General features: G+C 40.5%; 1 protein-coding gene across 50 annotated transcripts in view; it reads left to right on the top strand.

The window, feature by feature from the left end:
* Positions 1-27,304, top strand: part of shot (dystonin-like protein short stop) — a 249,766-nt gene that overhangs the window by 90,170 nt on the left and 132,292 nt on the right. For 45 of the 50 annotated variants that reach the window (XM_071687267.1, XM_071687257.1, XM_071687187.1 and 42 more), the window contains exons 7-14: positions 5,176-5,340; positions 5,557-5,695; positions 5,917-6,123; positions 6,265-6,436; positions 19,832-19,969; positions 20,490-25,849; positions 26,064-26,218; positions 26,469-26,480. In XM_071687267.1, coding sequence (XP_071543368.1) covers positions 5,176-5,340; positions 5,557-5,695; positions 5,917-6,123; positions 6,265-6,436; positions 19,832-19,969; positions 20,490-25,849; positions 26,064-26,218; positions 26,469-26,480 — 6,348 coding nt within the window. The remainder of the gene's footprint in view (positions 1-5,175; positions 5,341-5,556; positions 5,696-5,916; positions 6,124-6,264; positions 6,437-19,831; positions 19,970-20,489; positions 25,850-26,063; positions 26,219-26,468; positions 26,481-27,304) is intronic. The other 5 variants (XM_071687161.1, XM_071686970.1, XM_071686855.1 and 2 more) reach the window with 3 other exon arrangements.

The following is a 27,304-nucleotide window of genomic DNA, read 5'->3' as shown; positions in this document are numbered from 1 at the left end:
ATGTGTTGTTTGCGAATACTTGCTTGTAGACTCCTGATGTTCCATCTTTTGAGATTTTTCTGTCAAATAGTATTTTAAACTTTTGTATACCATCATTAAGAATCATCATTTGACTGATTCAACTATACACTTACTACTTTATTTTATTTTTTTTTTTTTTTTTGGCCGCTGTCTCCCGCGTTTGCGATGTAGCACAAGGAAACGGACGAAAGAAATGGCCCAACCCACCCCCATACACATGTATATACATACGTCCACACACGCAAATATACATACCTACACAGCTTTCCATGGTTTACCCCAGACGCTTCACATGCCCTGATTCAATCCACTGACAGCACGTCAACCCCGGTGTACCACATCGATCCAATTCACTCTATTCCTTGCCCTCCTTTCACCCTCCTGCATGTTCAGGCCCCGATCACACAAAATCTTTTTCACTCCATCTTTCCACCTCCAATTTGGTCTCCCACTTCTCCTTCCCTCCACCTCCGACACATATATCCTCTTGGTCAATCTTTCCTCACTCATTCTCTCCATGTGCCCAAATCATTTCAAAACACCCTCTTCTGCTCTCTCAACTACGCTCTTTTTGTTTCCTTACATCTCTCTTACCCTTACGTTACTTACTCGATCAAACCACCTCACACCACACATTGTCCTCAAACATCTCATTTCCAGCACATCCATCCTCCTGCACACAACTCTATCCATAGCCCACGCCTCGCAACCATACAACATTGTTGGAACCACTATTCCTTCAAACATACCCATTTTTGCTTTCCGAGATAATGTTCTCGACTTCCACACATTCTTCAAGGCTCCCAGGATTTTCGCCCCCTCCCCCACCCTATGATCCACTTCCGCTTCCATGGTTCCATCCGCTGCCAGATCCACTCCCAGATATCTAAAACACTTTACTTCCTCCAGTTTTTCTCCATTCAAACTTACCTCCCAATTGACTTGACCCTCAACCCTACTGTACCTAATAACCTTGCTCTTATTCACATTTACTCTTAACTTTCTTCTTTCACACACTTTACCAAACTCAGTCTCCAGCTTCTGCAGTTTCTGACATGAATCAGCCACCAGCGCTGTATCATCAGCGAACAACAACTGACTCACTTCCCAAGCTCTCTCATCCCCAACAGACTTCATACTTGCCCCTCTTTCCAAAACTCTTGCATTCACCTCCCTAACAACCCCATCCATAAACAAAAAAAAAAAAAAAAATTAAACAACCATGGAGACATCACACACCCCTGCCGCAAACCTACATTACTACTTTATATCTTTACAAAAAGATTCTTGTCTAGTTACCTATGGCCTCTGGCTGCTCTGTCAGCATCTTAGGAAGATCTTTTTAATGTAAACATCGTCATAAAAGAAACTTGTGATCTAGTCATAACTGTCTCATGTTGGGGCAGCCTTTGAACTTACATTGTAGTTTGTGTCTCTTTTCTGGTACCATCTTTATTGCCCTCCTCTTTACTTTTTTTTCTTTCATCACCCTATGTGGGAAGCACATTCTAGTTTTGATTTCATATAGTGGATAGTTTGCTTAACAGAATCATATGCATATATTTTTTTTCTTCTTTGGCAAACAGTTACTCCTTTCACGTTCCTCCTGAAGTGGATATCTGGTAATAGGTTGGATATACACTGTCAACTCCCATCTCCCTCTAAAAGGGTACAGATTCTTCGGATTATTTCCTGTCAGATGATATTCGTATCAAGGCCATACTTCAGTGTTTCATCTTCATTACATACATTTTCGGTGAATTTCATTAACTATGCATCATACCAACCTTGAAGTTTGTCAAGGTCCCTTAGTAATTTCATGCAATCCTCATTATTATTTCATTTTTGTCTTAGGCTCCATCCACAAACATATTTAGGTATAACCCCAGTTTTAGCATGCAGGATCTGTTCAAGAAGGGAGGGGTCAAATTCTGAATACTCCAAAAGCTAAAACACTTAACACTTTTTGAGTTACATAGTTGTTAATACAGATAGATAATCTTAAAATTCTTATAAAATTGAGTACAGCTGTTTTACAGAAGTAAATTTATCATGAGATAGGCGACTACTTCAGAATCAAAATAAATTCATGGTCTTTGAAAACATAAAACAGCCAATTACAGCATTCAAGAGAGTGTGAGTTTGAGTAGGGAAAGTTTGGACACCATGGATTGGAAAGGAATGGAACCATGGAAACGGAAGTGAGTCATGAGATGGGGGGGGGGGGGGCGAATGTTCAGGGAACATTGATGAATGTGTGGAGAGAGAGGCTGTTATCCGGAAGGGTGATGATGGGTATAGTAATCCCAACGATGTTGTATGGATGCAAGACTTGGTCTAAAGATGTGTGGTGGAGGGTAGATTGTTGGAAATTAAACTTTGTCAAGTGGTTTGGTCGAGTAAGTGATAAAAGGATAATGGGTAGTTGTGGTAATAAGAAGAGTGGATGAGAAAGTAGAGGAATGTGTACTGAATTGGTATGGAAAATATGGAGAGAATGAGTGACATGTTGACAAAGAGGATATATGCATAATAAGTGGCTGGGAAAAGGAAAAGGGAGAGATCAAAATAGAGATAGAATGTTGGAGTGAAAAAGATTTTGAGTGGTCAGACCTGAACATACAGGAGGGTGATAGATGTTCGCTGGATAAAGTGAATTGCAATGATGTATACAGCTGGCAACAAGTTGTCAGTAGACTAAACACGGGCACGTGGTGAAATGGCCTAGGGTACCACGGAAAGGTTTGGTTGTGTATAGGGGCTATGCTTTCGACGCATTTCACGTGACGGAGAATACATCTGTATGCTTTCTGGACTTTTGACATTTTATTGAATCACCCCCCCCCCCCCACCTCCACCACCACCATTCGCAACAACCAATACATCCGAGACTATCAAATGTGTGCTTGTTACTCCTCCTGTGTCTCCTACTATTTCTCCTCCTCCTCGTACCTAATTACCTTTAAATGAAATCTGCTTCAGAGTGAGGTGAAATACCGGGTATCTCTTGAAAGAGGACAAAACAAACTTCTTACAATGCTGCCGAGACAAAGCATGTATACAAAGATGTAGACAAAATGACTTAACATTGCTACACAAAGGAGGATCCAAATTACTGCTGAAACAATACAGTTCAGTTAGCCGAACTTCACAAATAACTGATGTATTTGAGAGTGCAAGAAAAGGATGTAACTACGTCAAACAGATTCATAAATGAAGGACGCATGGTTTTGTTATTAGTTACAGCACACACACAAAACTACAGGCCTACCCCATCATAATGACACACAAAAGTGTGATGAATATAAAAGAATAGACAATTTTTCTTGATTTTGTGAAAGCATTGATAGAGTAAATTATGTAGTTACAAAAGAAAGTGGCATCTCAGAGTCGCAATATTGAAGTAAAAAGAGGAAATTGTACCAAAGGAATTTTAAATGATAGAAGATGCTGTCTGGAGTACCGCATGGGACAGTTCTGGTTGCAAAACTCATTGTAATCATGGTTTCGGACATAGATAATGAAGTAACCTTAAGTATAGTTAGACGTTTCGCAGATGACATGAGATTAAGGCAACAGAGAATGTGGAAGATGAAAAACTTCAGGATAATATAAACAGTTAGGCAGATGAAAACTTCCTGGAATTTGAAGAAGAGAAATTTGAACATAAAAGACATGGGATGGGACAGCTAATGCTGCTGCAGTGCCTACATACAGAAGCCCTTATGGAAAAGGAATAAAATGCAGCACATGTCAGATTTGGGAATAACTGTCACTAAAAGACTTGAATTCAAGAACATATTGAGAATGTATTGCTTTCAAGCCAAATAGCGTGTGGAATGATAATGAGAATATTTGCAAGAAGGGACACACACTTGAAAATATTGAATGTTTATACTTGAAGTAAAATTGAATTTTGCTGTATTGTATAGTCGTCAGTAAAACAGAGTGAATAAAACGAAACAGAGAATACTAAACCATTTCACAAATAAGATTAATGAAATGGAGCATATGATTTTCCATAAATGTTGAAAAGAGTAAGAGCTTTATGGAGGAAGAGATAAACGATGATATCTACCTGAAAGCACACAGAGACACTTGAACCTGAGGGCAACCAGGTATGGATGTTTACATAATTATCAAGTCAAGTGAACCTGAGGGCAACCAGGTATGGATGTTTGCATAATTATCAAGTCAAGAGTAATTCTTGAAATCACACCAAAAATTCATGATATTTTACATTTATAACAATGCCCAGCAAGTACATCAAAACAGCTTTTTAATGCTGTACCATGTGATTGATCTAAGAATGTAAATGGAATGACTACTGAAACATTCAAAAGATAATTAAACTCATTGTTGAAGACAATACTGGACAAACCTAGAATGGATGATTATGCCGAAGTAGTCGCTGAAAAAATAACTTCATACAATAAGCAAGACTAAGTGAGGGGACAAGGAGAGGCAGTTAAGAGATATATCTTTTTTCAGCATAGTCAAGTGGTGAGCTTAGTGTGCTAGACTGCCGCCATGACAAAGTTTTTTTCGTTGATACCTGAAGGTAGGTAGGTACTTCTTCCTTCATCACTCATCCCTTTCCCCCCTAAACTTTCTCTCATGTTCTGTTTATGGTCCTTTTCCTCTTTTTTCTTTTTTTTTCTACATCTTCCACCTTTCTCACCCTTTTCACACCTTCCTTTCTTCCCCCTTTCTTCTTTTCCTGAAGAGAATAGAAACTGAAGACAGCACCTTTAACTTTCATTTGATCTGATAATGAATGGAGCAATGTTAATTTATGCTGGTTTTACTGAAAAGAGGCTTAATGTTAGAGGCTACAGTCATAGTCAGAAGTCCACATTATGGGCGAGGTGGAAGAAAAGAAAAGAAATAAAAAATTAAGAAAAATTGGGTAGAGAGAATGTGAAGACAAGAGGTAAAAATAGGTGAGGATAGGTGTATGGTGTTTTCAAGGAATAAGTTAAGTCTAGCAAATTAGGTGGAAAACAAGGTAATCAGTCCTGACACAGGTGTAAGATGATTTCAGGCACACTTACAATTCTACTGGGGCATGATTTAAAAGAAATTGTCTTTGGGTTTCACAGCACCTTTCATTGTCGTCCTGTAATTGCACAAAAATCATTAATTATGTTTCAGATTCGAAAAGGTGGTGGAAAAGTCAGAATCTCGGGGACAGCATCTAGAAGTAGTTTCAACCCAACTGGATGCATTCACAGTCTCTGTGGAGCACTTTGAAGAATGGTACATTGAAATTGTGGAGATTGTTGAATCTCGCGAGGTTCTTACACTTGATGTTGAAAGGTAAATATATATATTAACATATTTAAGAAAATGAATATTTCATTAATCATCATAGAGACCAGCTGTTAAGTGGACTGATTTTTGCATTTATCCCAGGATTAGTGCACTCTGATTATAATGAACATGGTAGTTTTAGAAATTTTTAAGATGCTGGTGTAAGGAATATTGATTATTTTCATATTTTTGATACAATAAATTTGCCTCACATTGACACAGCTATGCCCGTAAGATTGATGAAATTGCTCATCAGCGTGATACACGATCAGGTGACTTTGATGGTATGATAAAGACAGGTAAAGAATTAGTTTCAAAGAAGGATGTCACTGATACTGCACCTGTAAAAGACAAGATCAAGGTTGGTTTTCAAACAAGTTTTTGTGTAAGAACTACCAAATTATAATTTGAATTAGAGTACTAATACATAATTGGTCACCGTTGTTCCTTAAAGTACTAAACTTTAATTGAGTAACATTGAAATGTGTGGTTTATATGCATAACTGATAAAATGATTTTAACTTTTTTAGAGAATGATAATCTTTTGAAAATCTACTTCCTAATGATAAGATATTTTAACAGAACCTAGAGGGTCAGTGGAAAGAACTGAATGATACTTTAGATGAACGAGCACGCAATGGCAAAGAGCGCTCTGAACAGCTACAGGCATATGAACAATTGCGTGACCGCTGTATTCAGTGGCTTGCCACAACAGAGAACACTTTAGATAATGCCCAGCCTGTTGGTTTAGAGCAAGAGATCGTCAAGAAGCAGATTGAGGACCTAAAGGTAAGAGACATAGGATTGTCTTAATGCAAGGCTTAGAAATTCATCCAGAACTGTTCTCTGTAATTGCTACAGTGTGTAGTATTGATAATAGAATCTGAAGAAATTTTATTAAAAGTTGAAACTTGCTTTTCGTACTTGCAGCCACTTCTAAAGGAACACCGTGAATATGGCACCACAATTGATAGACTGAATGAGCTTGGTAATGCCTATGATGCCTTGCTGCGTGGAGAAAGGCCAGAAAGTCCATCAAGAAGGCGATCATCTGTAACTCCTGTGAAACGTCCATCTATAACTTCGCCTCTAAAATCTCCAGGTAAGTGGGATGTTTTTGGATGATTTTGTTATGCAGGTAGTTTGATACCCTTCAAATGAGATTTCATCCTTTTAGCTGTTGGCTAATTATGCTTCATGCTTTTACTTGTGTCTCTTGTTTAAGTGATAGCATATGTTCAAAGAAAGTGCAGCTGGCTGAAGATGTTTTATTTTTAAGTTACTGAGAACAAAAATATGTATGTGCAACTGCTTAGTTCAGGAATGCTTTAGATATTCTCACTTCAAGAGAGTCCTTGAAGAATTTTGTGTGGAATTTCATGATAATTGTTAAAATCGAGCATATATGTTGAAACTAAATGTTTTGGGATGGAATGATTTTCAAGGTAAACCGAGAAAAAAAGTAAGTAATGTTGAATTGAAACTATCAAAGAAAAAATGAACATATTGAAAATATTGATATAGATTATCAGTATAGATATGATAATAAAGAAAGAAATTTCTAGGAAAGTGAAAGACTGAAAATCAGACTTCAAAAATTCATCATAATTGTTACTATTTGGTGGCATACAAACTTGGTTGTGTATTGCTGCAGTTTTATAAAAAAAAAAGAATTGAACTTGAGTTTAGAAAATTATCATACAACTTTTCTGAGGAAATTTGTGACAAAAGTAAAACCTCTAGACACTGATCAAAGTTAAGTATTTGTGAAGTGGTTTGTTCATGCATATTCATGCTTTCCCTTGAAAATGATTGAACAAGAAAAAAAGAACAGTGAGTGAAGTTAAAGATTCATTGATCTGTACCACTGTTGAAATTAAGTAAAGGCAGACAAGGATAAATAGTCTTTTTTTAGAATGGTTCCACATGTAAAAAAAAGTTCCTATTTCAATGTCAGTCATCATTATAGAACAGTGGTGAAGATAGTTCAAGTTTTCATTAAGGTGAATACTTGCTTTGAGTCACATGATGCACTTAAGAAGTATTAGATGTAATTTGCTGATACTTGCCATGCTTAGAATTTTTTATAGGAATCCTCCTTCTGTGAAATTTATTTTATGCTTGCTTAATATTATTATTTGTGAATGCTCATATATGAGGAGAATATTTGCACTTGGCATAGGCTTACATAGGTATGAAGCATGTGTATGTGCACATTCAAAGCTAAATATGCATGTACTTCAGCAGTCACACACACAAACACACATACACACACACACACACACACACACACACACACACACACACACACACAGATATATATGTAGGTGAGATTGCAATTTAGTGGTTAATTTGATTTTATTTCAACATATACTTTCTTTACATGCTGCACTACATGTTTTAAAGAGACAGTCTGCCTCATCAGGCGCAAACAATTCATAAATCACCCCACACTGCCAGTTCTGCTTCCCAAAACTGGCCCACCAGGAACTCCAATTCGTTACTGAAGCTTCATGTATACATTCGTGTATACCTCAGCATAACAGTAATAGATCAGACTATCAGTCTGTTTGATGGTATTAGGATTTAAAAACTTATGAATTGTGATATATATATATATATATCCCTGGGGATAGGGGAGAAAGAATACTTCCCACGTATTCCATGCGTGTCGTAGAAGGCGACTAAAAGGGGAGGGAGGGGGTGGCTGGAAATCCTCCCCTCTCGTTTTTTTTTAATTTTCCAAAAGAAGGAACAGAGAAGGGGGCCAGGTGAGGATTTTCCCTCTAAGGCCCAGTCCTCTGTTCTTAACGCTACCTCGCAAATGCGGGAAATGGTGAATCGTATAAAAAAAAATATATATATATATACATTTTTTTTTTTTTTTTTTTTATACTTTGTCGCTGTCTCCCGCATTTGCGAGGTAGCGCAAGGAAACAGACGAAAGAAATGGCCCAACCCCCCCCCCATACACATGTACATACACACGTCCACACACGCAAATATACATACCTACACAGCTTTCCATGGTTTACCCCAGACGCTTCACATGCCTTGCTTCAATCCACTGACAGCACGTCAACCCCTGTATACCACATGACTCCAATTCACTCTATTTCTTGCCCTCCTTTCACCCTCCTGCATGTTCAGGACCCGATCACACAAAATCTTTTTCACTCCATCTTTCCACCTCCAATTTGGTCTCCCTCTTCTCCTCGTTCCCTCCACCTCCGACACATATATCCTCTTGGTCAATCTCTCCTCACTCATTCTCTCCATGTGCCCAAACCATTTCAAAACACCCTCTTCTGCTCTCTCAACCACGCTCTTTTTATTTCCACACATCTCTCTTACCCTTACGTTACTTACTCGATCAAACCACCTCACACCACACATTGTCCTCAAACATCTCATTTCCAGCACATCCATCCTCCTGCGCACATCTCTATCCATAGCTCACGCCTCGCAACCATACAACATTGTTGGAACCACTATTCCCTCAAACATACCCATTTTTGCTTTCCGAGATAATGTTCTCGACTTCCACACATTTTTCAAGGCTCCCAAAATTTTCGCCCCCTCCCCCACCCTATGATCCACTTCCGCTTCCATGGTTCCATCCGCTGACAGATCCACTCCCAGATATCTAAAACACTTCACTTCCTCCAGTTTTTCTCCATTCAAACTCACCTCCCAATTGACTTGACCCTCACCCCTACTGTACCTAATAACCTTGCTCTTATTCACATTTACTCTTAACTTTCTTCTTCCACACACTTTACCAAACTCAGTCACCAGCTTCTGCAGTTTCTCACATGAATCAGCCACCAGCGCTGTATCATCAGCGAACAACAACTGACTCACTTCCCAAGCTCTCTCATCCCCAACAGACTTCATACTTGCCCCTCTTTCCAGGACTCTTGCATTTACCTCCCTTACAACCCCATCCATAAACAAATTAAACAACCATGGAGACATCACACACCCCTGCCGCAAACCTACATTCACTGAGAACCAATCACTTTCCTCTCTTCCTACACGTACACATGCCTTACATCCTCGATAAAAACTTTTCACTGCTTCTAACAACTTGCCTCCCACACCATATATTCTTAATACCTTCCACAGAGCATCTCTATCAACTCTATCATATATACATATATATATATATATATATATATATATATATATATATATATATATATATATATATATATATATATATATATACCTCGCAAACGCGGGAGACAGCGACAAAGTATAATAAATAAAATAAATATAAATAAAAATATATATATATATTTTATATTTTTTTTTATTATACTTTGTCGCTGTCTCCCGCATTTGCGAGGTAGCGCAAGGAAACAGACGAAAGAAATGGCCCAACCCCCCCCATACACATGTATATACATACGTCCACACACGCAAATATACATACCTACACAGCTTTCCATGGTTTACCCCAGACGCTTCACATGCCTTGATTCAATCCACTGACAGCACGTCAACCCCGGTATACCACATCGCTCCAATTCACTCTATTCCTTGCCCTCCTTTCACCCTCCTGCATGTTCAGGCCCCGATCACACAAAATCTTTTTCACTCCATCTTTCCACCTCCAATTTGGTCTCCCTCTTCTCCTTGTTCCCTCCACCTCCGACACATATATCCTCTTGGTCAATCTTTCCTCACTCATTCTCTCTATGTGCCCAAACCACTTCAAAACACCCTCTTCTGCTCTCTCAACCACGCTCTTTTTATTTCCACACATCTCTCTTACCCTTATGTTACTCACTCGATCAAACCACCTCACACCACACATTGTCCTCAAACATCTCATTTCCAGCACATCCATCCTCCTGCGCACAACTCTATCCATAGCCCACGCCTCGCAACCATACAACATTGTTGGAACCACTATTCCTTCAAACATACCCATTTTTGCTTTCCGAGATAATGTTCTCGACTTCCACACATTCTTCAAGGCCCCCAGAATTTTTGCCCCCTCCCCCACCCTATGTATATATATATATATATATATATATATATATATATATATATATATATATATATATATATTTCTTTCTTTCATACTATTTGCTATTTCCCGCATTAGCGAGGTAGCGCTAAGAACAGAGGACTGGGCCTTTGAGGGAATATCCTCACCTGGCCCCCTTCTCTGTTCCTTCTTTTGGAAAAAAAAAAAAAAGAGAGGGGAGGATTTCCAGCCCCCCGCTCCCTTCCCTTTTAGTCGCCTTCTACGACACGCAGGGAATACGTGGGAAGTATTCTTTCTCCCCTATCCCTAGGGATATATATATATATATATATATATATATATATATATATATATATATATATTATCTCAGAAAGCAAAAATGGGTATGTTTGAAGGAATAGTGGTTCCAACAATGTTGTATGGTTGCAAGGCGTGGGCTATGGATAGAGTTGTGCGCAGGAGGATGGATGTGCTGGAAATGAGATGTTTGAGGACAATGTGTGGTGTGAGGTGGTTTGATCGAGTGAGTAACGTAAGGGTAAGAGAGATTTGTGGAAATAAAAAGAGCGTGGTGGAGAGAGCAGAAGAGGGTGTTTTGAAGTGGTTTGGGCACATGGAGAGAATGAGTGAGGAAAGATTGACCAAGAGGATATATGTGTCGGAGGTGGAGGGAACGAGGAGAAGAGGGAGACCAAATTGGAGGTGGAAAGATGGAGTGAAAAAGATTTTGTGTGATCGGGGCCTGAACATGCAGGAGGGTGAAAGGAGGGCAAGGAATAGAGTGAATTGGAGCGATGTGGTATACCGGGGTTGACGTGCTGTCAGTGGATTGAATCAAGGCATGTGAAGCGTCTGGGGTAAACCATGGAAAGCTGTGTAGGTATGTATATTTGCGTGTGTGGACGTATGTATATACATGTGTATGGGGGAGGGGGTTGGGCCATTTCTTTCGTCTGTTTCCTTGCGCTACCTCGCAAACACGGGAGACAGCGACAAAGTATAATAAAAATAAATAATATAAAATAATAATATATATATGTATTTTGGCTTTTTAAAAGGGGAAACAGAAGAAGGAGTCATGTGGGGAGTGCTCATCCTCCTCGAAGGATCAGATTGGGGTGTCTAAATGTGTGTGGATGTAACCAAGATGAGAAAAAAGGAGAGATAGGTAGTATGTTTGAGGAAAGGAACCTGGATGTTTTGGCTCTGAGTGAAGCGAAGCTCAAGGGTAAAGGGGAAGAGTGGTTTGGGAATGTCTTGGGAGTAAAGTCAGGGGTTAGTGAGAGGACAAGAGCAAGGGAAGGAGTAGCACTACTTCTGAAACTGGAGTTGTGGGAGTATGTGATAGAGTGTAAGAAAGTAAATTCTAGATTGATATGGGTAAAACTGAAAGTTGATGGAGAGAGATGGGTGATTATTGGTGCATATGCACCTGGGCATGAGAAGAAAGATCATGAGAGGCAAGTGTTTTGGGAGCAGCTGAATGAGTGTGTTAGTGATTTTAATGCACAAGACCGGGTTATAGTGATGGGTGATTTAAATGTAAAGGTGAGTAATGTGGCAGTTGAGGGAATAATTGGTATACATGGGGTGTTCAGTGTTGTAAATGGAAGTGGTTAAGAGCTTGTAGATTTATGTGCTGAAAAAGGACTGGTGATTGGGAATACCTGGTTTAAAAAGCGAGATATACATAAGTATGCGTATGTAAGTAGGAGAGATGGCCAGAGAACGTTATTGGATTACATGTTAATTAATAGGCGCGCGAAAGAGAGACTTTTGGATGTTAATGTGCTGAGAGGTGCAACTGGAGGGATGTCTGATCATTATCTTGTGGAGGCGAAGGTGAAGATTTGTGGGGGTTTTCAGAAAAAAAGAGAGAATGTTGGGGTGAAGAGAGTGGTGAGAGTAAGTGAGCTTGGGAAGGAGACTTGTGTGAGGAAGTATCAGGAGAGACTGAGTACAGAATGGAAAAAGGTTAGAACAAAGGAGGTAAGGGGAGTGGTGGAGGAATGAGATGTATTTAGGGAAGCAGTGATGGCTTGTGCAAAAGATGCTTGTGGCATGAGAAGCGTGGGAGGTGGGTTGATTAGAAAGGGTAAGTGAGTGGTGGGATGAAGAAGTAAGATTAATAGTGAAAGAGAGGAGAGAGGCATTTGGACAATTTTTGCAGGGAAAAAATGCAAATGAGTGGGAGATGTATAAAAGAAAGAGGCAGGAGGTCAAGAGAAAGGTGCAAGAAGTGAAAAAGAGGGCAAATGAGAGTTGGGTGAGAGAGTATCATTAAATTTCAGGGAGAATAAAAAGATGTTTTGGAAGGAGGTAAATAAAGTGCGTAAGACAAGAGAGCAAATGGGAACTTCAGTGAAGGGGGCTAATGGGGAGGTGATAACAAGTAGTGGTGATGTAAGGAGGAGGTGGAGTGAGTATTTTGAAGGTTTGTTGAATGTGTTTGATGATAGAGTGGCAGATATAGGGTGTTTTGGTCGAAGCGGTGTGCAAAGTGAGAGGGTTAGGGAAAATGATTTGGTAAACAGAGAAGAGGTAGTAAAAGCTTTGAGGAAGATGAAAGCCGGTAAGGTAGCGGGTTTGGATGGTATTGCAGTGGAATGTATAAAAAAAGGGGGTGACTGTATTGTTGACTGGTTGGTAAGGTTATTTAATGTATGCATGACTCATGGTGAGGTGCCTGAGGATTGGTGGAATGCTTGCATAGTGCCATTGTACAAAGGCAAAGGGGACAAAGGTGAGTGCTCAAATTACTGGAGGAAGTAAAGTGTTTTAGATATCTGGGAGTGGATCTGGCAGCGGATGAAACCATGGAAGCGGAAGTGAATCATAGGGTGGGGGAGGGGGCGACAATCCTGGGAGCCTTGAAGAATGTGTGGAAGTCGAGAACATTATCTCAGAAAGCAAAAATGGCTATGTTTGAAGGAATAGTGGTTCCAACAATGTTGTATGGTTTCGAGGCGTGGGCTGTGGATAGAGCTGTGCGCAGGAGGGTGGATGTGCTGAAAATGAGATGTTTGAGGACAATATGTGATGTGAGGTGGTTTGATCGAGTAAGTAAAGTAAGGGTAAGAGAGATGTGTGGAAATAAGAAGAGCATGGTTGAGAGAGGATGATCACTCAGAGTGGGGTGCCTAAATGTGTGTGGATGTAACCAAGATGTGAAAAAAGGAGAGATAGGTAGTATGTTTGAGGAAAGGAACCTGGATGTTTTGGCTCTGAGCGAAACGAAGCTCAAGGGTAAAGGGGAAGAGTGGTTTGGAAATGTCTGGGGAGTGAAGTCAGGGGTTAGTGAGAGGACAAGAGCAAGGGAAGGAGTAGCAATACTCCTGAAACAGGAGTTGTGGGAGCATGTGATAGAATGTAAGAAAGTAAATTCTCGATTAATATGGGTAAAATTGAAAGTTGATGGAGAGAGGTGGGTGATTATTGGTGCATATGCACCTGGGCATGAGAAGAAAGATCATGAGAGGCAAGTGTTTTGGGAGCAGCTGAATGAGTGTGTTAGCGGTTTTGATGCACGAGACCGGGTTATAGTGATGGGTGATTTGAATGCAAAGGTGAGTAATGTGGCAGTTGAGGGAATAATTGGTATGCATGGGGTGTTCAGTGTTGTAAATGGAAATGGTGAAGAGCTTGTAGATTTATGTGCTGAAAAAGGACTGATGATTGGGAATACCTGGTTTAAAAAGCGAGATATACATAAGTATACTTATGTAAGTAGGAGAGATGGCCAGAGAGCGTTATTGGATTACGTGTTAATTGACAGGCGTGCGAAAGAGAGACTTTTGGATGTTAATGTGCTGAGAGGTGCAACTGGAGGGATGTCTGATCATTATCTTGTGGAGGCTAAGGTGAAGATTAGTATGGGTTTTCAGAAAAGAGGAGTGAATGTTGGGGTGAAGAAGGTGGTGAGAGTAAGTGAGCTTGGGAAGGAGACCTGTGTGGGGAAGTACCAGGAGAGACTGTGTACAGAATGGAAAAAGGTGAGAACAATGGAAGTAAGGGGAGTGGGGGAGGAATGGGATGTATTTAGGGAATCAGTGATGGATTGCGCAAAAGATGCTTGTGGCATGAGAAGAGTGGGAGGTGGGCTGTTTAGAAAGGGTAGTGAGTGGTGGGATGAAGAAGTAAGAGTATTAGTGAAAGAGAAGAGAGAGGCATTTGGACGATTTTTGCAGGGAAAAAATGCAATTGAGTGGGAGATGTATAAAAGAAAGAGACAGGAGGTCAAGAGAAAGGTGCAAGAGGTGAAAGAAAGGGCAAATGAGAGTTGGGGTGAGAGACTATCAGTAAATTTTAGGGAGAATAAAAAGATGTTCTGGAAGGAGGTAAATAGGGTGCGTAAGACAAGGGAGCAAATGGGAACTTCAGTGAAGGGCGTAAATGGGGAGGTGATAACAAGTAGCGGTGATGTGAGAAGGAGATGGAATGAGTATTTTGAAGGTTTGTTGAATGTGTCTGATGACAGAGTGGCAGATATAGGGTGTTTTGGTCGAGGTGGTGTGCAAAGTGAGAGGGTTAGGGAAAATGATTTGGTAAACAGAGAAGAGGTAGTAAAAGCTTTGCGGAAGATGAAAGCCGGCAAGGCAGCAGGTTTGGATGGTATTGCAGTGGAATTTATTAAAAAAGGGGGTGACTGTATTGTTGACTGGTTGGTAAGGTTATTTAATGTATGTATGACTCATGGTGAGGTGCCTGAGGATTGGCGGAATGCGTGCATAGTGCCATTGTACAAAGGCAAAGGGGATAAGAGTGAGTGCTCAAATTACAGAGGTATAAGTTTGTTGAGTATTCCTGGTAAATTATATGGGAGGGTATTGATTGAGAGGGTGAAGGCATGTACAGAGCATCAGATTGGGGAAGAGCAGTGCGGTTTCAGAAGTGGTAGAGGATGTGTGGATCAGGTGTTTGCTTTGAAGAATGTATGTGAGAAATACTTAGAAAAGCAAATGGATTTGTATGTAGCATTTATGGATCTGGAGAAGGCATATGATAGAGTTGATAGAGATGCTCTGTGGAAGGTATTAAGAATATATGGTGTGGGAAGCAAGTTGTTAGAAGCAGTGAAAAGTTTTTATCGAGGATGTAAGGCATGTGTACGTGTAGGAAGAGAGGAAAGTGATTGGTTCTCAGTGAATGTAGGTTTGCGGCAGGGGTGTGTGATGTCTCCATGGTTGTTTAATTTGTTTATGGATGGGGTTGTTAGGGAGGTAAATGCAAGAGTTTTGGAAAGAGGGGCAAGTATGAAGTCTGTTGGGGATGAGAGAGCTTGGGAAGTGAGATAGTTGTTGTTCGCTGATGATACAGCGCTGGTGGCTGATTCATGTGAGAAACTGCAGAAGCTGGTGACTGAGTTTGGTAAAGTGTGTGGAAGAAGAAAGTTAAGAGTAAATGTGAATAAGAGCAAGGTTATTAGGTACAGTAGGGGTGAGGGTCAAGTCAATTGGGAGGTGAGTTTGAATGGAGAAAAACTGGAGGAAGTGAAGTGTTTTAGATATCTGGGAGTGGATCTGTCAGCGGATGGAACCATGGAAGCGGAAGTGGATCATAGGGTGGGGGAGGGGGCGAAAATTTTGGGAGCCTTGAAAAATGTGTGGAAGTCGAGAACATTATCTCGGAAAGCAAAAATGGGTATGTTTGAAGGAATAGTGGTACCAACAATGTTGTATGGTTGCGAGGCGTGGGCTATGGATAGAGATGTGCGCAGGAGGATGGATGTGCTGGAAATGAGATGTTTGAGGAAAATGTGTGGTGTGAGGTGGTTTGATCGAGTAAGTAACGTAAGGGTAAGAGAGATGTGTGGAAATAAAAAGAGCGTGGTTGAGAGAGCAGAAGAGGGTGTTTTGAAATGGTTTGGGCACATGGAGAGAATGAGTGAGGAAAGATTGACCAAGAGGATATATGTGTCGGAGGTGGAGGGAACGAGGAGAAGAGGGAGACCAAATTGGAGGTGGAAAGATGGAGTGAAAAAGATTTTGTGTGATCGGGGCCTGAACATGCAGGAGGGTGAAAGGAGGGCAAGGAATAGAGTGAATTGGAGCGATGTGGTATACAGGGGTTGACGTGCTGTCAGTGGATTGAATCAAGGCATGTGAAGCGTCTGGGGTAAACCATGGAAAGCTGTGTAGGTATGTATATTTGCGTGTGTGGACGTGTGTATGTATATGTGTATGGGGGGGGGGGGTTGGGCCATTTCTTTCGTCTGTTTCCTTGCGCTACCTCGCAAACGCGGGAGACAGCGACAAAGTATAAAAAAAAAAAAAAAAAAAAAAAAAAAAAAAATGGTTGAGAGAGCAGAAGAGGGTGTTTTGAAATGGTTTGGGCACATGGAGAGAATGAGTGAGGAAAGATTGACCAAGAGGATATATGTGTCGGAGGTGGAGGGAACGAGGAGAAGTGGGAAACCAAATTGGAGGTGGAAAGATGGAGTGAAAAAGATTTTGAGTGATCGGGGCCTGAACATGCAGGAGGGTGAAAGACGGGCAAGGAATAGAGTGAATTGGATTGATGTGGTATACTGGGGTCGACGTGCTGTCAATGGATTGAATCAGGGCATGTGAAGCGTCTGGGGTAAACCATGGAAAGTTGTGTGGGGCCTGGATGTGGAAAGGGAGCTGTGGTTTCGGTGCATTATTACATGACAGCTAGAGACTGAGTGTGAACGAATGGGGCCTTTGTTGTCTTTTCCTAGCGCTACCTCACACACATGAGGGGAGAGGGGGATGTTATTTCATGTGTGGCAAGGTGGTAATGGGAATGAATAAAGGCAGACAGTGTGAATTGTGTGCATGTGTATATATGTATATGTCTGTGTGTGTATATGTATTTGTACATTGAGATGTATGGGTATGTATATTTGCATTTGTGGACGTGTATGTATATACATGTGTATAGGGGTGGGTTAGGCCATTTCTTTCGTCTGTTTCCTTACGCTACCTTGCAAACGCGGGAGACAGCGACAAAGCAAAATAATAATAATAAAAAGTTTGTTGAGTATTCCTGGTAAATTATATGGGAGGGTATTGATTGAGAGGGTGAAGGCATGTACAGAGCATCAGATTGGGGAAGAGCAGTGCGGTTTCAGAAGTGGTAGAGGATGTGTGGATCAGGTGTATGCTTTGAGGAATGTATGTGAGAAATACTTAGGAAAGCAAATGGATTTGTATGTAGCATTTATGGATCTGGAGAAGGCATATGATAGAGTTGATAGAGATGCTCTGTGGAAGGTATTAAGAATATATGGTGTGGGAGGCAAGTTGTTAGAAGCAGTGAAAAGTTTTTATCAAGGCTGTAAGTCATGTGTACTTGTAGGAAGAGAGGAAAGTGATTGGTTCTCAGTGAATGTATGTTTGCAGCAGAGGTGTGTGATGTCTCCATGGTTGTTTAATTTGTTTATGGATGGGGTTGTTAGGGAGGTGAATGCAAGAGTTTTGGAAAGAGGGGCAAGTATGCAGTCTGTTGTGGATGAGAGAGCTTGGGAAGTGAGTCAGTTGTTGTTCGCTGATGATACAGCGCTGGTGGATGATTCATGTCAGAAACTGCAGAAGCTGGTGTCTGAGTTTGGTAAAGTGCGTGAAAGAAGAAAGTTGAGAGTAAATGTGAATAAGAGCAAAGTTATTAGGTACAGTAGGGTTGAGGGTCAAGTTAATTAGGAGGTAAGTTTGAATGGAGAAAAACTGGAGGAAGTGAAGTGTTTTAGATATCTGGGAGTGGATTTAGCAGCGGATGGAACCATGGAAGCGTAAGTGAATCATAGGGTGGGGGAGGGGGCGAAAATTCTGGGAACGTTGAAGAATGTGTGGAAGTCGAGAACATTATCTCGGAAAGCAAAAATGCGTATGTTTGGAGGAATAGTGGTTCCAACAATGTTGAATGGTTGCAAGGCATGGGCTATAGATAGAGTTGTGCAGAGGAGAGTAGATGTGTTGGAAATGAGATGTTTGAGGACAATATGTGGTGTGAGGTGGTTTGATTGAGTAAGAAATGAAAGTGTAAGAGAGATGTGTGGTAATATAAAGAGTGTGGTTGAGTGAGCAGAAGAGGTTGTTTTGAAAGGGTTTGGTCACATGGAGAGTATGAGTGAGGAAAGATTGACAAAGAGGATATATGTGTCAGAGGTGGAGGGAACAAGAAGTGGGAGACCAAATTGGAGGTGGAAAGATGGAGTGAAAAGGACTTTGAGTGATTGAGGCCTGAATATGCAGGAGGATGAAAGGCTTGCAAAGAATAGAGTGAATTGGAATGATGTGGTATACCAGAGTTGACATGCTGTCAATGGATTGACCCCAGGGCATGTGAAGAGTCTGGGGTAAACCATGGAAAATTCTGTTGGGCCTGGAAAGGGAGCTGTGGTTTCCATACATTATACATGACAGCTAGAGACTGAGTGTGAACGAATGTGGGCTTAGTTGTCTTTTCCTAGTGCTACCTCGTGCACATGCGGGGGGGGGGGGGGGGGGGGGGGGGGGGGGGGGTCGTCATTTCATGTGTGGCGGGATGGCGACAGGAATGAATAAGGGCAGACAGTATGAATTATGTACATGTGTATATATGTATATGTCTGTGTGTGTATATATATGTATAGTTTGAGATGTATAGGTATGTATATTTGCATGTGTGGACGTGTATGTATATAAATGTGTATATGGGTTGGTTGGGCCATTCTTTCATCTGTTTCCTTGCACTACCTCGCTAACGCGGGAGACAGCGACAAAGTGTAATGAATATGAATAGATGAATATATATATTCATACATTTTTGCCATTTCTTGCATTAGCAAGGTAGCATTTAGAACAGAGGACTAAGCCTTGGAGGGAATATCCTCACCTGGCCCCTTCTCTCTTCCTCATTTTGGAAAATTAAAGAATGGGAGGGGAGGATTTTCAGCCCCCAACCCCCTTCCCTTTTAGTTGTTTTCTATGAAACGCAGGGAATATGTGGGAAGTATTTTTTGTCCCCTATCCCCAGGGGTAATGTATACTTATTAATGTATTGATTATACATAACACGCACACACACAACGAGATACAGATATCTTTTAATGTCTTTATAAGTAAGCATGTATTTACTACAAACACCAAAATTTCAGACTCTTGAACATTTCTGCGTCACATGCATATATCAGACCTCTGAAGTAATGTACCATTCTTGTCGGAGGTAGAAAATCCATACATTCCTAAGTTGTAGATAACATAAGCATTCAATCTTATTCTGAAAGATATTGAAAGAAACTGCACATTTCCGGCATCTCATGTAAATCCCTGAACCATCTGTTGTTTGTATTTGCTTTAAGGCTTTGCCATTTTTGGCTGTACTTGTTAATTTGCAGAGCATTTTTTATAAACATGATTTTTCATTATCTCCAGCATTTATATTGTACATAGTTATTTCAGATGGGTTCTGGGATAACTTAGAGAAAGCTTTATAAACTCCTGTGTTTTTTGCTTTGTATGGATGATGCATTTTGTTGGGCTTTGTGTGTGTTTGTAGTGAGGCGAGTGTCACAAGACGCACGTAGTCCCTCACCATCCCACAAGCTGATGGGCTTCAACGGCTCTGGCCCCATGTCTCCCATCCCTGGCAGCTATCCTACCCGACGCACATCTCAGGAAGGATTCCATCTTGATGGTTAGTCAGTCATGCCTGTGGTTGTTGCATGAACTTTGCAGGGAGAGGTACCAAGGCGCTAGTGGGTTTTTGCATGAAATATGAAATGGAAAGATGAGTTAAAGGTTGGACATGTGATATAGTGTTAATGGATTCTTTCTGTACTTTGTAAAATATTTTAATGTCTTGCATATAAAATTGTAATTCTTTGAATGTCTTGAGTTGCAGCATTCATAATGTTAAGCAGTATTTCTCTGTTATGATATTGTCTTTTATTTAAGTTTACCATGTCATTTGTAGTGGAAGACTGCAAAGTATCATTAAAGGGAAGAATTTATGTACTGCAGTACTGTGTTCATATCTCTTTGTGTTTGGGTGGCAAGCTGTCAGAATCTAAACCTTTAATACATAGCTGATAATTTAGTTGAATACTATAGCTGCCTTAAATACAGCGTATGGGCTATAAGTTTACCACTGCCTAAAAAGCTTCATTTCCCTCATATTAAAAAAATTTTCCTAATCCTTGCAATGCTTTTGACAGATATGAGTCCAATACAGAAGGAATTGATGCAAGTTAACAACCGTTATGATATGATAGGGATGAGGCTTACTGATCGTCAGAATGAGTTGGATATCATGAAGGATGAATTAAAGAAATTGGCTGATAGCATACGGTCCATAACTCTAGTTCTAGACAAGTCAGAGCGCAGCATACCTAGGGAAGCCGTACCTACAACCAAAGAGGAAGCAGACAAACACAACAGACAGTGTAAAAATATTCTGGATGATCTACTTGAGAAGCAGCCTGCTCTGGACTCTCTGAAGAATCAAGTAGTTGAGCTAATCAAGAAGCGGCCAACAGCTCCAGGCACTGACATATTGCAGGACCAGGTAGACTTTGTTAGTGATCGTTATAAGGAACTTCAAGGCCGCTTAAAGGATCGACTAAGATTCCTTGAAGAAACAAAGGATTTCCTCGATAGCTATGACTCTCTAAACAATTGGCTTATTTCGAAGGACAGAATGATGACAGTCCTTGGGCCAATAGCATCTGACCCCCGCATGGTACAGATGCAGGCTCAACAAGTACAGGTGTTAAGAGATGAATTCCAAGCACAAGAGCCCAAATTGAGTGATCTCAATGATGCTGGTGACAAAATAATTGGTGTATGTGAAACAAATTCATTAGCTGCAAAGAAGATCAATGACAGATTAGACAGTATCAACAACAAGTGGACAGAGCTCATAGGTCAACTAGATGCCCGTGATGCTGCTCTTCATGCAGCATCTGATGCCAGCACAGATTTTTATGATAATTACAACAAATTACATGATAACCTTCTTAAATTAGGTGATGACTTTGATGAGGTTGTTGCCAGTGGAGCAGATTCGGGCACACAGATAGAAGCGGTAAATGCACTGGAAGATGGTTTAGAAAAAGCACGTGGTGCCTTGATTGACTTAGAAGGGCTTGGAGAACAACTCATATCAATTTTATCTGATCCATCATCCAAAAATGACATAAAATCTAAAATAACACAACTCAATAAGATGTTCAGTAACCTTGAGAAGAAGCTTGGTAATCGTAAATCTGAGCTGGAAGCATCACTCAAAGATGAAGAGGAGTTTGGCCAGTCTTGCCAGGATATTCAGGAATGGCTATCAGATCAAGTTGCACACCTTAAGGATCAGTTATTGGTTTCTGCTGATAAAGATATTTTATCAAATCAAGTTGGTGACTTTGAACCCATATACAAGGATCTAATGGCCAAGGAACATGAGGTCATCATGATGATTAATAAAGGCAAAGAAATTGTTGCAAAATCATCTCGTAAGGATCTCAATCGTCATTTGTCAGAAACTTTAGATGCCATCAAGAAAGAATGGGATAACGTTCGGAAGACAGCAGTAGATCGTCGGACTAGGCTTCAGAAATGCATGGATACTTGTAATAAATTCCACAGCCATCAGGACAAGTTCAATCCTTGGTTAGATAAAGCTGAGGAAAAAGCACAAGCTTTAGAGCCTATTGCCTTTGCAAAAAGAATTGTAGATAAGCAGATAAAGGAAATACAATCATTCAAGAATGAAGTATCTCGCCACAGTGGAGAATACGAAAATAATAAAACGGCTGGCGAGAAACTTATCTCTTGTACCGATACAGACCACGAAGGAGTCCAAGAATCCCTTAGCATTATGAAAGAACGCTGGGACCATCTTAATGCAATTGTTCTTGCAAGAGCTCAAGATCTAGAAGATATTGCAGCAAAATTAGCAGATTTCAATGACACAGCCAGAGATCTTGACCATACCCTGCAACGCTGTGGGGACAAATTAGCATCTCTTGATGCGCTTGCTGGAACAGGGAAAGATGCCAAGTCTTTGGAGAGGATGAAAGCTTTGCTTGATGAAACTGATGCACTTGGCAGTCAGGTAGACCAGGTAAAGAATAAAGGTGAAGATTTGTGTGGAGCAGCAGATGCTCTTGGTTCTGATGCTAATCACATCCAAGATGAAGTTGAAAGACTTGCCGATCGCTATGGTGACTTGAAGGGGAAATTAGAGGATCGTTGTCATGATCTGGAGGAAGCATCTCAGGCAGTTAATCGATTTGGTGCTCTTGTTAAGAATGTGGGTCAAGAATTAGCAGGTCTGGATGACGAAGTTGATCGCATGGGACCTGTAGGACGGGACATTAAAACTGTAACAGGTCAGATAGATCAGCTTCAGAATTTCATGTCCAAGATAGATCACAGGGGTGAGGAAATTGAGGATGCCAAGGCAGCTTTGGATGATTTAGTTACCCAAGGATTCACAAATGCCAACAATCGTGCTGCTGAAGATCAGATTAAGCAGCTTGGGCGACAGCTGAAGAAAATTCAAGATCGTTGTGATTCACGTGGCAAGGAATTGGATACTGTTATGAAGAAGTTAGAAGATTTCTATGACAAATACAACACTCTCATGGATGACATCAAAGAAGTTGACAAGGAAGGAGATTCGTTTAAACCAGTGGGTGCAGATGTAGACACTATTATTGCTCAACAGGAGGAGTTCAAACATTTTAAGGGGGAAAAAGTAGAAGCTCTTGGCAAACAGGTTACTGAATGTAACAAGTTAGGACAGGGTCTTATCCAGAGTGCTGCATCTGGTGTCAATACCCAAGATTTGGAAAATGATATTGATTCATTGAATGAATCATGGAACAAGTTGAAGGAGATGATAGGTGATCGAGAAAAGGCTCTAGATAAAGGTTTAATGCAGTCTGGCAAATTCCAGGATGCACTAGACAGCATGTTGCAGTGGTTAGGAAACTTTGAAGAAATGATGGAGAACCAGGCCCCTATCTCAGGGGAATATTCTGTGGTGAAAGCCCAGGCACAGGAGCAGAAATTCTTGAGAAAAATGCTTGTGGACCGTCAGAATGAAATGCAAGCTCTTCTTGCCATGGGCCGTAATCTAGCTGCTGATCTAGAACCATCTGAAAAGGCAGCTGTGGAGGGACAGTTAGATGATTTACTGAATCGTTTTGATGATGCTGGTGCTCGATCACAAGAGCGCATGGAAGCCCTTGAAGAAACATTAAAGGTTGCAAAAGAGTTCCAGAATAAACTCAATCCTATCAGTGAATGGTTGGAACGTACCGAAAAGAAACTGAAGGAGATGAGTGTTGTACCATCTGATGAGGAAAAAATACAGCGACTTCTTGATGAACATGATAATCTTCATGATGAAATTCTTGGCCAGAAACCAGCATTTGATGACCTAACTGATGTTGCCACTGCTCTTATGAGTCTCATAGGCGATGATGAGGCCAATGCTTTGGCAGATAAACTGCAAGCCACTACTGATAGGTATGGTCAGCTGGTAGAAGATTCTGAAGCCTTAGGCCGCCTTCTACAAGAGTCTAAGGTTGGTCTACGCCACTTAGTCCTTACCTATGAAGACCTGCTGTCATGGATGGATGAAATGGAGGCTAGACTATCAAAGTACCGCATTCTATCAGTTTTCGTAGAGAAACTGTTAGAACAGATGGATGAATTGACAGATCTTGGTGAAGAGGTAGTTTCTCATGAGAAGCAAGTGGCAGAGGTTATGGATGCTGGCTCTCAGCTAATGAAGCACATTTCAAGTGATGAGGCTCTTCAACTGAAAGATAAACTTGATTCCATACACAGGCGTTATAATGATCTTAGTGCTAAAGCAACTGACCTTCATAAGGCTGCAAATGAAGCGCTGCCATTAGTACAGCAGTTCCACAATGCCCATGAACGCCTTGGATCATGGATGTTATCTGTTGAAGGTCAGCTTCAGAGCATAGACTCCTCTGGACAAGGGTTAATGGAAGAAGAAATAGAAAGGCTAGCTCAGGAAATACAGGAAAACCGTCCCTTAGTAGAGGCAGTAAATTTGGTTGGGCCACAACTGTGTCAGATCTCCCCAGGGGAAGGAGCATCTAATATTGAAACCTTAGTCACAAGAGATAACAGGAGGTTTGAACAGATATGTGAGCAAATACAGAGAAGAATGGAAAGAATTCACATGTCCAAGCAAAGGTCACAGGAAGTCACCCAAGACATAGATGAACTTTTAGGTTGGTTCCGTGAAGTTGAGGGACAAATACGTGAGGCTGAGCCTCCTAGTGTAGATCCTGAAGAAATCCGTGTCCAACTGAAGGAGCATAAAGCACTGAATGATGATGTTGCAAGTCAGAAGGGTCGGGTACGAGATGTCTTATCAAATGCAAAGAAAGTTTTGCGCGAGTCGCCCCATCATGAAGACACAAGTGAGCTTAGAGAAAAGATGGATGATCTTAAGGAGACTATGGAGTCTGTTTCCAAACTGTCATCAGACAGACTCTCTGCATTAGAGCAGGCTTTACCATTGGCTGAACACTTCTTTGAAACGCATCATGAACTGGATGACTGGCTCACAGCCATGGAGAATGAGGCAATGGTAATGGATACTCCAGCTCTTCGGGCTGATCAGATTATTCGGCAGATGGAGAGGAACAAAACTTTCCTTCAGTCCATTGGAGACCATAAACCTCTTCTTGACAAGCTTAATAAGACAGGCGGTGCCCTTCTGAAACTTGTTAACGATGAAGATGGGGCCAAGATCCAAGAAATTTTGGAAAGTGATAATGAAAGATATAATACACTTAAATATGCCCTTCGTGAACGTGGTCAAGCTCTTGAGGATGCTCTCCAGGAAACAAGTCAGTTCTCAGACAAATTAGATGGCATGCTGTCTGCTCTGGCTGAGACTGCTGACCAAGTGAAGAATGCAGAGCCAATCTCGGCCCATCCAGAAAAGATTCATGAACAAGTGCAGGAAAATAATGGTATCATTGATGATCTTGAAAGAAAGGAGTCAGCCTTTGCTGCTGTAAAGGCTGCTGCTGAGGATGTTATCAACAAAGCGTCAAGAAATGACCCAGCTGTAAAAGACATAAAGACAAAGTTAGATCGCTTGAACAAGTTATGGGACATGGTGCAGATGGCAACAACTCAACGTGGCCAGTCCTTGGAAGATGCTCTTGCTATGGCTGAAAAGTTCTGGGATGAGCTACAGAATGTTATGGCAGCATTGAAGGACCTTCAAGACACATTGAAAGCTCAAGAACCGGTTGCAGTAGAACCACAAGCCATAAAACAACAACGTGAAGAACTATCTCAAATTAAAACCAAGATTGATCAGACAAAGCCAGAAGTTGAACAAGTTCGTCAGACTGGCCGTGACTTGATGACACTTTGTGGGGAATCAGATAAACCTGAGGTCAAGAAGAATATTGAAGACTTAGATTATGCATGGGACACAGTTACTGCCCTGTATGCAAAGCGTGAGGAGAACTTGATTGATGCCATGGAGAAAGCCATGGAATTCCATGACACTTTAAGGGTAAGTTGTTACTTAGGTTTGTGTTACTCAGCTTTAGACAAAAGGAGTTAGCCATGAATTTGTATACATATTGTAGCACTTCAGATATTAGAAGGTCATTTCCAATGACTGGTTGAAAATTTTGCAGTGCTGTTGAAATTTCAGTATAGATAGTGAGATGACCTTTAGTAATTTTTTTCTACTGTTATTAATATTAATGTTGCAAATCATGCAGAATATGCTAGAGTTCCTGGAGAAGGCAGAAGATAAATTTAATGGTATGGGTGCCGTTGCTGGAGACATTGAAGCCATCAAAGGTCAAATTAATCAACTGCAGAAGTTTAAGGATGAGGTTGATCCTCATATGGTGAAAGTTGAAGCCCTTAACAGGTAAACAGCTGCACTACATTTCTTTAGTTTTGTGGAATAAGTTTTCTTTAAGAGTATAGTTCAGAAGAGAGCTGCATTTAACATTTTTCCATTGTGGATTTAGCATATTTTGAGTTTAATTCATAGGGAATTGGAAATTTTTAAGAGAATGCACATTCTTGAATATGAAAGACATTGTTATAGATGTTCACATATGGAATATTGGTTTTAAAATGTTTTTCCTTTACATCCTCTCGTGATTTAACACCAGGAGTCTAAGAAGGCAAGTTAGGATGTTTGATTATGTTCTGTGGCTTCATACATAGCAAGACAAGCTTTGTAGATATGTATGATTAATTTTATGGATTTTTCATAATTGAATCTGTACCGTTATGCTTATGCCTGATGATCTTGATCTGGGGGATTATAGTAAAATAAGAAAAAACACGTGTTGGTCTTAAAGACATACATATTGCAAGATTTGAAGGATGAAATTGTTTTTAGTTTTCCTTCTAATACCTAGTTAGCTCTTTATTTTTATGCTAAGTAGAGTGGAGAATGATTTTAATTTTGATGTTAAGAAATACCATAAAGCCTTGATATGGCTTCCAATAGTGGTATACTTTACTTAAATTTCTTTCTTTTTTTCATAGTTTTATGCATGTTTTTCTTGATTTATTTTTTAGAGGTGTTAAATGTTAATATTAAGGCTTATTGGCAAGACAATAATGTTGCATGAAGCTGTTAGCAGTGCTGTTTCTAAATATGTAGTGTTTTGTTAGAGACTTATTGAAATGCAAAATATAAACTCAGTCTTATTTTTGGAATAAAACTGAGGTAACTGAGGTTCTATATCTATATCTTTGGCTTTTTAACCCTTCAGGGTCTCTTCCCTGGGGAGTGTCTAGGGCAGATATCTCCCAGACTTCCCTGTCTAACCACACTCCACCTCTCTCTCATCTTTGTGGGTCCTCTTCCCAATATATTCTCTCTTTAACAGGATGCTGGATATCTTCCCCTCTGTCTGTTTCCTTCTACCTCGTATCCTTATAAGTATTTGCTTTACCAAGCCTGCATCATGCATCCTCTCTATACTTTAAGGTATTT

The sequence above is a fragment of the Panulirus ornatus genome, chromosome 3 (assembly GCF_036320965.1).
Source record: "Panulirus ornatus isolate Po-2019 chromosome 3, ASM3632096v1, whole genome shotgun sequence".
NCBI lineage: Eukaryota > Metazoa > Arthropoda > Malacostraca > Decapoda > Palinuridae > Panulirus > Panulirus ornatus.
The sequence above is the reverse complement of the archived record's forward strand: the minus strand, read 5'-3'. Positions and strand labels throughout refer to the sequence as shown.